The 12853-nt window shown below is 28.8% G+C and overlaps 1 protein-coding gene across 2 annotated transcripts in view; it reads right to left on the bottom strand.

Moving 5' to 3' along the window:
- The window catches only part of LOC107444247 (protein unc-13 homolog B), a 541472-nt gene that overhangs the window by 41150 nt on the left and 487469 nt on the right, over positions 1 to 12853 (bottom strand). The window contains exons 16-17 of one of the 2 annotated variants that reach the window (XM_043038846.2): positions 11734 to 11840; positions 902 to 1043 (exon numbers count right to left, since the gene is read on the bottom strand). In XM_043038846.2, coding sequence (XP_042894780.1) covers positions 902 to 1043; positions 11734 to 11840 — 249 coding nt within the window. The remainder of the gene's footprint in view (positions 1 to 901; positions 1044 to 11733; positions 11841 to 12853) is intronic. The other variant, XM_071177753.1, reaches the window with a different exon arrangement.

Genomic DNA, 12853 nt, shown 5'->3' with positions numbered 1-12853 from the left:
ACCTAATGCTTATAAATTTTCTCCGAATGAAAAATTTATAGATATTGACCTAATCCTAGATTTTATGAATGCAATAACTATAATATAAATAAAGAAAAGTTAATTGGTGTTTATAATTGCTGAATATTTTTAAAAATCGTTTGACAGCAAACATATTTTTGATCTAAAGAACTGTCTTATTTTAATTTACGAAAAAAGACAATTATCTATCCAAAATTGAAGGTTGAAACTGAAAAAATTGGGTTTTAAATTTCTTAAAAACTATTTGACTGCAAACTTATTTTTGATCAAAAGAACTATCTCATTTTATTTATGAAACAAAACAATTATCAATGTCAAATGCTAGTTAAGTAAAGGTAAAAATTTAAAAAAGTTGGGGTTTCGAATTTTTTAAAAAAAACTGTTTGATTGTAAACATATTTTTGATCAAAAGAACGATCTCATTGAAAATATGATTTATTTTTTCGCATTGCTTATAAACTCACAAAATATGTTTAAATTTAGTTAAGTTTCAAGGAACTCTAATGCTGTTCTCTGTTCAGAGCTTTTAAATGCATTATTTTAACGCAACTACTTATACCCTGAGATTAGTGTTCTATTATTTAAAAACTTTAAATACCCTTTTAAAAAAAAGTTATTTCTTTGAGATTAAGTTGATTGATTCAGTTGAGTTTTGGTGATCTCAATGTACTTATATCGCGATATTTTTATTTTTTTTCCTCATTTAAAATATGGCCAACCGAAAAAACTATAGAAAAAAACTAAACATTGTCGTTTAATCATTGTATCGCTTAAGAACGCTTATAAAAGCATCAAAATAACTTTCGTTACTAATAAACAAAGATAAAATTGTTTCTGAAACACAAAGCTAATGAATTGTAAGATGATAATAAGAACTTACAAATAGAATTTTTCATTCCATACGGGATTGAGGTCCTGGGGCATTGTGCGTGTGCGTTTCTTCGTCTTGCCCACTTGCACCGTCACGTATGGATCACTGGTCCCGCTTTTGTCTTTGGCTATCAGACCTTGCGCGCATATCACTGTTGTACAAAACATATATATCAGTCATAATATGCAACAATTAATAGCAGAAAACATGTATATCAGTCATAATATGCAACAATTATTAGTAGAAAACATATATAACTATATGTTTTCTACTAATATAACTATCTTTTTTTATATCAGTCATAATATGCAACAATTATTAGTAGAAAACATATATATCAGTCATAATATGCAACAATTTTTAGTGAGTGGATAGTTAAAGTAATTTTGAAATTGCATATTTATTTTTGGATGGTCAGAAAAGTCATGATGCATTTTTTCTTAAACAGTCAATATTGGAATACGAATCAATCTGATAGTTGCAATCAGAAATCGTGCAATCAGAATTCCTACATCGTTAATGTAGGAATTATGTGCTAGTGGCACAACGCTAGATTGCGCACCAGTTTTATTACTTGGAAAAAATATCTGAATTTGGAAGTCTTGCCTTACTTTTTATTTCTTTCCCAATTTTTTGTTGTTGTTAGATAAAACCTTCAGTTTAGACGAAGCTGCAAATCACTGATAAGTACAGGTTCATCTATAAAAGCGGAGTTTTGCACTTCTATGCTCAAAGAATATGGGACAAAATGAGTACTGCATCATCGGCTGTGTTTTGTTTCCGTATATACACTTTATGAAACAGGGGAAAAAATGGCGTCATGACTTTTACAACCAACAAATTTTTCCATAATCTAAGTTTTTTTTTAACATTATAAAACCTAATTATAAAAATGGAAATGTTTATAAAACTTAATGGGAATAAAACGTAAACCATCTAAATAAAAATAATGAAAGTGATTAATTTAAAAAGTGTGAAAATTAGAATATTATGAGATGCCATTAATATTTTAATTTTGAAAATATATGTAGATGATATAACATGAATAAAACATAAGGAATTTAAATGATAGGGGGAATTGAAAAAAATGTTTTTTAATTAAAAATAATTCATTTTCACGTTTAAATTTTGTCACTGCGTCTTTTATAAATATACAATAAAATAACGATTCTCATATTTTGCTCTCAGCTATTTTAAATTAAATTTCAGATAAATACATAATTAATCTCCAATTAGCTTTAATTTTGAATACTATTTAACGAATACACTACTTAATAGATATCTAAGGATAAAGTGCAATGGAAACGAAATTTTGGCACACAGTAAATGCATTCGAAAAATTTTTCTGACAATATTACTAGCAAACTTTAAAAGATCATAACGTCAGTGAGCTTTTTATCGTGGACATAGCAAGAAATGCGTGTTTAAGAAAATGGACACAACAGGAAATGCGTGATTAAGTAAACGGACGTATCTTGTGAAATGCGCGTTTAAGAAAATGGACTCAATTCTAAATGCCCGTTTAAGAAAATGGACGCAATTCTAAATGTGCGTTTAAGAAAATGGACGCAATTAAAAATGTGCGTTTAAGAAAATGGACACAATTCGAGTTACGCCCTTAAGAAAATGTACACAACTGGAAATTCGTGATTAAGAAAATGAAATCATTTGATTCTTTTTTTTAAAATTGCTCTTATGAAAATAGTATTTTTTTTAAAGAATAAACTAATGGATCTAAATAAATATGAAATGTTTTGGCGTACATTTGTGTACACAGTACAATTTTTTAAAATAAACTTAAAAAAAAGATTATAAAATTTAACAATTCCTTTTACAAGGTTGTTACGGGTCTTATAGATATGTAATAGTGATAATAAATTGACGTGGTACGAATTTAGGTTTCTTAAAACCACTTTAACGTTTATTGTACTGAATACGAAGAAATGCCTGAGAATTTACATCTGTAATATACCCGACTAAGAAGCCCGGGCAGCTAATTTACAATTCAGCGATCTTTAACGACTCGTTCTCTTTTACAGAGATTTTTCATTTAGTTGTAGTTGGTCGCAATTATAATGTAAACCTTTATTTCTTTCAAAATTTGTAATCAGAACTGAAAAAAAGTCAAGAATCAGGTTTTTTTTATTGAAGAAAATGTCATATTTTATTTTATAATCGTCGTTGAACAGCTGACCCAATTTTTTGGGGTTACGACTACTTATGTTCATCTCCGTAGCCTCGTAATTTTGAATTTTTTAAATACACATTTCAGCTCTGCCCCGAATAAAAAGTTCAATGACTACAATTATAACTTTTAGAAATATTTCTAATCGTTGTAATATGAAATTTTTATGAATCATGTGAAGCAAGAAAAATATAATTTTTTTCAAAATAACAGTCGTACTCATATCTCCTCACGGCAGCCTAGAATACACTGTTAAAATTTTCATTCCAAAATTATGGTAAAATAACTGGCAGCTGTCTGTCCATCCGATTAAGCGTAAAGTTTACGGTAAAGAACATTTTTTTTCTTTATGGTTTTGAAACCATTTACAGAAAATATAGTTATAAAACTATGAATACAAAACTATACGGTTTTTAACCAATTACAACTAGCATTTTTCAGAAACTTTAAAATTTTTTATTTAACTAGACATAGGAGCTCAGTTTTTCGTAAGCTAATGGGCATTGGATATTGCCGGACACTAGAAATTCTTCATGTGTTGAAGGGAATGGAGGAAATATTGTGGTGTCAATACTAGGACACGAACTCCTGTTCTGCCGGTCATTGACTGATAAGCCCGCTCGGCTATGCTATGTACGCAGTTGCAAAGAACGAAGTAGCTTCATTAGGTGGTTCTAGTTGGTTGAGATAAAATTCTGGTTGTTTAACCGTATTAGCTGAAAGCAGTTAATAAACAGTTTTTCTCAAACTTAACGGTTTGATTACCATTTTATTTATGGGTATTTGACTGTTTTGATTAAATATGGTAAAATAACCATTCAATAAATTGTTATCTAACCATTTTTTCCGAGAAATTTCTAACAGTGTATAAGGCCTCCGTCTTGGTTTTCCACTTCACTCCAATAGAGGTCAACAGTTTAAACTCAGCTCATTTGCTGACATTTTTCAATTCATTATTGATTGTCTTGCGTCAAATTGTTTTTCTTTTTTTTTCTTTTTTTCCCTTTCCTTGGGGATTTCAATCAAACACCTGTTTTATTTTTACGTTTTTCTCAACAGATATCCAATCCATTGTTACTTTCTTTTCCGAATTTCTCGTTCTATAGCAATCTATTTTCCTCTTTGTTGAATAACGGTGATTTTGTTTTTGTTTGGGATGTTAATAATCATATTTGACGGTCAATATACAAATTTTGAATACTGTATTCACTTGGCTTACTTTTTTAAAATCTGTATTTCAAAAGTGAATTAATTAATTATTTCCGAGTAAAAATTTTTTTTAAAAAACTGCCGGAGTTCGATAAGTAAACAAGCTTATCCTACCTTCAATTATGATCTTTTAAAATGTTTTGTCATGTCAAGTTTACCAAAATAACTGTGTACATTAAAAGAAGAACCAAATTTTAACAAGCATTAATTTCTCCCAGTTTTTGCAATTTGTCCAAAATTTATATGAGTATAAAGTAAGACTTCTAAAAGTTGTAACTATGATCTTTCAAAATGTGCATTAGTTTTGCTACATAAAATTTAAAAGGGTTATAATAGTAATTTGAAATAAAAAAAAAAATTATTTTAAAGGTAGTACACATTTGAAAAATTCCTAATGTCACGAAACTAGGTTAAATTAAAGAGTATTGTCAGAAATATTGGATGGAATAAAAATTATCCGTTTTAACGAGAAAAAAGTAACAGAGCAATTGAAGTGATCAGATACTCTTTTTCTATTGAATGAACAACAAAGATGGTATAAAGCTTTTTCAAAGAGTGTATTTAAACAAGGGTTTGTAGCAATATAATGATAAGCCAAACTTAAAAATTTCTCTAAGTATAAATTTCTGAATAAAAACCGTAATTTCCATGTAGGCAATAAATTATACCTGTACCAACCAAGTGGAAAATTCAGAAACTGGCAAAGCATCAAACTGGAAACAATATTAAGAAATAGTTTGATGAAAAAACGACATCTTTGTAAATAGTGGGGAAAATCGCTTTACTGGCCAAAACCCTTAATACATAATATTCAAATAATTTTTTTAACTCTTTTATAAAAAACAGTTATGCTATACTATACGTTATGTAATAGTTATGTTATGCGTTAGAATTTTGATTGTTCAGGATATACGAACAACGGTTGAAAATCATAAAAGCTTATGGTTAAATAAAATATGGTCTTACACTATTCTAATTTATAATTTTCTTGATTCATACATAGTACCTAGATTTAAATTTTTCATGAAAAAAATAAAAGTGAGTTGCTTAAATAAATAATATCGATAAATGTAGATAAAATACAAATTGCAGTGATATCTGTGAAAAGAACAAAATTTAACAAAGTGAAATACATAACTATTCTAAATGTGCAAACAATAAATTATGCAAGCAATACAAAATGGAACATATATCATGCAATAAACATGCAATTAGGTACATTAGGGCACGACATGTATCATGCAAAAAGACAATAAATTATCATTATAATACATAATAAATTACATAACTTGAAATAGTTTTATAGTGTGTGCAAATGGAAGGATAAAAAATTCTGTTTTAAACATATTATTTCCATACTAAAAAGTCCATCAGTAAACGTACTTCATCATTAGTCAAAAATTTTGTACTTCAATTTAATATGTTTTAATTTAAATATCCATTTATTGAAATTGAATATAAAACTAAATATAACGAGAGAATTATGAGACGTGATTACCCAAAATATTTTGGTAAAATAACCATATCAACACAACATCGATATCATTTAGCATTAAAAGAAAATAATTTAATACACTAATAATTATTTTGAAAAAATAAAACTGCTTAAAATACATACAATATTTAATAAATTTCTTTAGGCAAACTTTCATAAAATGTTTTTTGTGTAAGGTGTTTTGCGTAAAAAGTTTTTAAAAATAATTTAATATTCTGCTTTAAAATTGTTAGTATTCTTTTATATTGTTTCTACTTAAAACTTAGTAAATAATTAAAGTAAATAAATACGTTTATTTTAATTTCATAGTCGATAATGAAAACCTTATAAGAATTTTAATTAAAAGTACATTTATTTTAAATAAAACAAGATTGTTTTATATCTTTGGGTACTTCAAAGTTTTAATGAAGCACAAAGAAAGCTATTTATAAAAAAGGTAACTTGTTTCTGTAAAACATAAACATTGTAAAATTAAAATATTATGATTGAGCCTTTTTAAATTAGAAAATTTCAGGGTTTTCTTTACATAAAAGTAATTAAAAGTTTTCTACATTTCCATGAGTATGATATACATTTTTCCATAATTTTTTCTTACCAGAATACAAGTATTTTATGAAAAAGACACAGCACAAAAAACATTCAGTTTGAAATGTTTATTTCAAAGATATAAATTCAAAAGACTTGTAATTAATAAAACTAAATTTCAATAATTCACAAAGCCTTAAAAACATAAATTTACTGTTTTTAGATACATTTAAGTAACAATACAGAATTTATATAAAATCTCAATATACTAAAAATAGATACATAAGGCAGAATTCTAGAACTAAATATTACCTTCTCGTTTGTAAAGTTAAACTACAATATGTTTACACTACAATTAAAAAATAAACTACAATATGTTTACACTACAATTAAAAAATAAAAAAACAGAATGTAACAAAATTTAAAAAAATATTATATGCTTGTCATTTTTTGAAAACTATTACAAGTTGATTGCTTTTTCGGAAATTTTTTTAAATTACTTTTTAAAGTTTAGAGATTACTTGTAAGACAGTAAAAAGAATATCCTATGTAGTAAGTGAGTAAAAAAAATAAATGAAATAAATAAAATAAATTTCTTCAATATGATGCGGCACATAGAGCATCATATTGAAGAAATAGATCAGAGCTTCGAGTAATTTTATACTTTCCATTTAGTAAGTATTAAGCCGTTGTGAGGGGCTGGGGCTCTATCTCTGGTGAGGACTTGAAACCTACTATAATCGAATTAAGAGGTCACAGTACCCTTGCAACTATTTTTTTTAAATAAAGGTATAATCATTCATTTTCTGGATGCTTTACATTCTCATTTAACTTATAATCAATAATTTATGTTCAAAAAATAATTGAACTGTTAAATTTTTTTTTAAATTTTAAAAATTATTGAAACAATTCAAAATTTTTAAGAATTTTTTATTTAAACATATTTTGAAATGTTTTTTCTTAGTGCTTACAATATTCATTTTAATTCATTTTAATGTTGTGCATTCATTTGTTGATATATCAATTAATAAGTGTATTATACTTAAGATAAAAAAGTTTACTTCAAAGATTTATCTCAAATAGAAAAAATTCCTTAGGGATTTAATTAAGATTAAAACACAGAATTATCATCAATGAGAAAAAGCACTTTAAAGTCTGTCTGCTGAGCAAGTTTCTGTATTAGGGCAATCTAAAATCATTCATAACTTTTTTAAAAATGTAGATAGGGAAATGATTTTTTTCCAGTGCATTTGCAATAGTTTGAAGTTTTATTATAAGCAATAAAATTGTTTTCCGATATTTTGGTCATTTTTTGGGTACTGTGAACCCTTGAATTAACAAATAACATTTCTTAGTTTCTCTTGACGAAAATATTGTTTGGTTAATAACAAGCATATTATATTTTATCTAAAACTAATCCATACTATAGTATATATATCGATTTATATCATGAATCTAATCTGAGAGACAGTCTATTTTGCAGCTAAGACTGAATCTATGGAAGAAAATGAAAGTCAAAAGAAATGCAGCTAAGCTAGGCCCAACGCAACCAGGTATGAAATGTCTCAACCACCAATTCCATTACAAGCTATCTCTTATCCCTTTCTATAACATATAATAATAATAAGAAAGTTTTCCACAATTCCTAAGGGAAGATTCCATTTAGTAGTAGTTACACTGTCTGAAGTATCACTGTGTATGGAGAATCATTATTTGTGATGATTTATAGAAGAAGTCTTTGCAGATAAACTTATTGAAGGACCGAGACGATTACTAGTAACTATGAGAACAAAAAGGGTACTTCTGCGTCACCTAATATTTTTGAATGAATCTAACCTGAATTTGCTTTACGTGAAGAGGTTTTATCCATGATAATCACGATTTTGATGTGGAAAAAAAATGACGAATGAAACTATAATCGATCTAACACCGAAAATATATTGACAGACATATAGTCAGTTAAATTTCGAATGAACCAGCTCTAGTTAGGATTGGAATACGGTTTACTCCAGATAGTAGCAGAAACGGTCTACTTTTTGAGTTAACCCTCGTCACATGATTTTTTTCTTGATCGATTTATTTATCGGTGCATTATTATATTATTTAAAGGTGCTATAACATTTAAGTACAATTAGATTTTATAAATCTCTAATGAAAAACTGAAGTGCAATTTCTATCTAAAGTTGTTTTCTTTATCCAAAAAAGTTATATCAATGTCTGACAGCTTGTCTGCAGATATTTGTTTGTAGTCTTCCTTTAAAACTTTTTCTTTAAGTGCTGAAAGCTCTGGCTAGCACGTAATGTATTTTTTAAAGAGTGTGCTTCGTAATAACTACTCTTAATATGTATATTTAGAACCTTTGTTAAAAATCAAGATAAAAATAAGATAAGTGACGGAAATGTATGTTTAAGTAAGACAAAACACGTTATTGTAATTTAACAAAGATATCACTGAAATATAATGAAAAAATTGATTGGAAAAGGTAGGATTGCAACCAACAAAAACTGCTTGATTGTCGAAGAAAATAAGGAGGAGGAAACTCTACTGTTTCAAGAGCTTAACAGAGTGAAATTTTGCCCTCTATTTTTCGTGGCCGTGATATTTCCGGGCTGTTGTGTTCAAAAGTAATGTGCCAAAGAGATTAAAACAATAAATTTCATATGCTCGAAATGACGTTTAGTTCTCAATCTATACACCAGATGGCAGCACACAATTTGAAGTGAATTTGTAATCGAGATGTCAGCACTCATCAAACATTTAAGCTAAAAATTCAGTTTTATATAATTTTCTTGACTGAAGAAAATAGGTATTTCTCTGACCGTTTTCTCCGAAATCTTGCAACCATTAAGGGATTAATGTGTTAACTACTTTGACATTATTATAGACAAGCATTCTATAAATACATATGAAGGGCAGTAATTACAAAACATTCTGTACTTTTGTAGTTTTAATTACAATAAAAATTACAATATTTTCACTTATTTATTTCCATCAAGAATTATAGACGTTGGATTGTTATATAACAAAAATTTCTTGCATCAGAAATGGATTTTATAAGCATTAAAGAGTTTTTCATTTTTTTTAAATCCCAGAATTTAGAGTTTATTGCAATACCAACGATAGAATATTTAATTACGACGCAAAATAGGTAAAATTGATTTCAAACTCAGGAATTTAATTGAAAAAAAGTTATTTTAGTTTAAAACATATAAAATTTTGACTTCCTCAAATAGCCAGTCAAAAGCAACTGTTATTACAAATAAAATGTTTTCAGATAAGAAAAATTGTTTGTCAGAAGCAAAGAAAAAGTTTCTTTTTGTTCCTATAGCTGTGATAAATTCGGCTATTATCAAACTTTCTGCTCGACTAATTGCATTTCTGATTTTTATAAATGTCTAGTTCCATTACATCATATTTTGTTTATCATGCGAATCAATAAGTAACAGTGTTAGAATTTATCTCCACTGACATTACATCCGAATCAATTTTCATCCTTTTTAGCGGTGTGTCAGCAATTTAACTTGACTATGATTATTTTTTTGGTTCAATTAAAGGCAACTTTATATAATTGCACTTCATAAGTTAATTTTTTAAATAAAAGATGAAATAATTATTTTTTGATTTTGTGAACTAGTTTTTTGCGGAGAAACCGAAAATGTTTTAGAGTGAAAAATGGTTTGAAGAAATAAAATTATTTAACTCATTTCCAAGAAAAAAACCCACATAAATTTGGTAATATATATTCTGTAATATTTCTTTCTATGTTAACCTAATTACATTTGGGAAATGTTTTTTCAAAAAATTATGATTTAAGAGCAATGACGTTAACCTTTTACTTACGGCGCTGAGCATAATGAAGCCATTCTGGTCCACTTATTGTACCAGGCGCAAGCAAAAGGTTCATACTTTTTTAAAATTAAAAGTTAAATAATGAAGGGGCTTGGAAATATAAGAATCGCAACGTTTTTCCTGATTTCTTTTTCGTCACATGTTAATTAGAATCGCGTTAACTTTAACTTTAGACAAATGACTTATTCCTTTTAAATTTAGTCAATTCCTCTTGTTTTAGTAATTTTTCTAATTCTTCATGATCACTAACAGTAACATTGAATAATTATTTTAGTTTCAAAGTATGGAACATTTAACAACGAACTCTGTGTTGAAATGGTGACATTACAAAGGGGTTTTTTCTTACAGAACTGTAATTATCAATAAAAGACACTAAAACATGTTTTCCAATTTCGAAAACATTGCATCGGACGCAGTCAATTGTTAAACATTTTATGGAGGATTGCTAGCATTATTCATATAATGTTTTAAGTGATAGCTATCATTAGGTATTGCAGTAAGTGATGCACTTCTTATTTTATTATAACCGTCTTTGTACGACTCAATTTTGAGTTCTACCAATGTTCAACTAACTCAGTAGTCTTGTAATTTTGAATCCAATCCAGAAGACAAGGGATCTCCTGGATCAAGTACGGGGAGAAATTGCCTTCATGGAAGAATTTTTGATGAAATTAACCCATCTTTGCTTTACAAGGAGAGGAAAACCACAAAAAACTCCAACGGTTAGCCTGATGGCCTAAGTCATGGTCTGTATACCACTGAGAATATTTTACATATTTTACGTTAGCACTGTGGCTAGTGTGAGCTATGTGTAGAATTCGTGCCGACCAGCCATTACTGGGATTCCAGCCTAGACCACCTCAATTGGTGGCAAGGGTGGCATGGCTCAGTGAGTGATGCTTGTTCTCGGTGCAATCTCAAGAGATAAAAAAAGTTTTATATTGAAATAATGCTTCAACCGTGTATTTTGATTACTATCCGCTAACTCCACATCACTTCTAGAATTTATAAAAAAAGATAAATGTCAAAATATTTTATTTTCATTTCATTTTTTATCCTATCGCCCATGTTTTCGCTTTGTGGATATATTGCATGGCTTCTACTTGTGCAAATCAAATGGTCAATGACACTTTTATATTTTACATTTAACGGTAAAATGCCACTCATACTTGACATTTTTAATGATTTCATTTGTGTTTCTAAGAAAATATCTATCCTAAATAGAATTTTTTTTACCATGAATTAAGAAGAGCATTTCCTAATGGGGAATATTTCAATTCAAATCTAAACCTAATACTTCACTTCGTTGATCTTAAAATAATATTTAAAAAAAGTACTAGAGTTCATCAGAGTTCACCCCATTAGTATTAGAATCAGTCATTTGACGGATTGAGTTATTTAGTCATTTAGATGAAATTAACTAGTTATTTGGATGTTATTAGATGAGATTGTATATATAGTTATTTAGATGAAATTGAGTGTTGAGACACACCATAGAATGAAAATAGAAGAAAAAATTCCCAAGTTGAAGAAGAAAAGAGCCTATGTGTGTGCAAGTGGAAGGAGCTCTTTACTACCTGTGATGGCTATCTTGGCTGACCACTTGCTGGTCCCCTCCATTATTTGAGCCTCGCCCTGCTGCAGAGCGTCGATATGAGTGTCGGGGTCAATGGTAAAGGTCATCCTGAAAATCACAGTTCATCAGAATTGCCATACCTCGCATTTTGCACTTTCTCTTCTCAAGAATAGCAATAGAGCTATTGTCACTTATACACCATTGTTCCCCACCGTTCTGTATTTTCATTTCCTTAGTTCATACACATAACCTTGTATCACTGTCTATGAAATTCGTGTACTTTAAGATATTTTCCTTAGTTCTGTTCCTGCGATAAATAATACTTTTTCGGAAACGGAAGTGAACGGATTCGTATACAGATTTGATTCTCAAATCACCACCTTTATCCTCAAATATTATTTGAATAAGACTTGCGTTGTAGAAGTAGCAAAGGTAAAATCTTAGGGAATTCCAACGAACTAATGTCAACATTAATATTGTAGATGTAAAGTAATTTTTTTGTTTGTAAGATAAGGTAAGAAAACGGTATCAATGATTTCTTGCCGTCGAAATTCGAAGTAGGAATTCTTGACGTCGAAAAGGAGGAAGCAATAACCATTGCGAAGAGGTAGAAACCGAAATTTTGAGGCTAATTTTAATTGACTTAATCTTTGCTCCAACTTGCGACTATGTTAATTTACATACTTAGTTTTCTTATTAACTATGCACTTGTGGATCACACTATGAGGTTAAGGCGACGCTTGTAACTCTGGTTGCAGAGCTGGGAGTAATGATTTTGATCCTGATGATTGACAAACCAACAAATGGTGTATAACAGCAAGGCACACGTCAAATCTGTGACGTCAAATCTGTGTATGTGCACGTAAAATCTGACTGAAAGTCTTCTCTTTGGTTGTGGAGTGTAAGTATGCATCGTTTGACCAGGGTCAAAATTACGTGGCATTCCTACCATGGCCGTTTAAGGATAGAGGTCTAAAAATGGAACTAGATATTTGGTCATGGTTGGGTGGTGTGTGTGGTTCACACTATTGAGGTGATTATTACTCGATTTTCGATAAGAATTATGAAATTATATGACAAAGATGGTGATTCAAGAAAACTCTGCATACGGAATTTTTTTT

Source organism: Parasteatoda tepidariorum, chromosome 2, assembly GCF_043381705.1.
Source record: "Parasteatoda tepidariorum isolate YZ-2023 chromosome 2, CAS_Ptep_4.0, whole genome shotgun sequence".
NCBI lineage: Eukaryota > Metazoa > Arthropoda > Arachnida > Araneae > Theridiidae > Parasteatoda > Parasteatoda tepidariorum.
The sequence above is the reverse complement of the archived record's forward strand: the minus strand, read 5'-3'. Positions and strand labels throughout refer to the sequence as shown.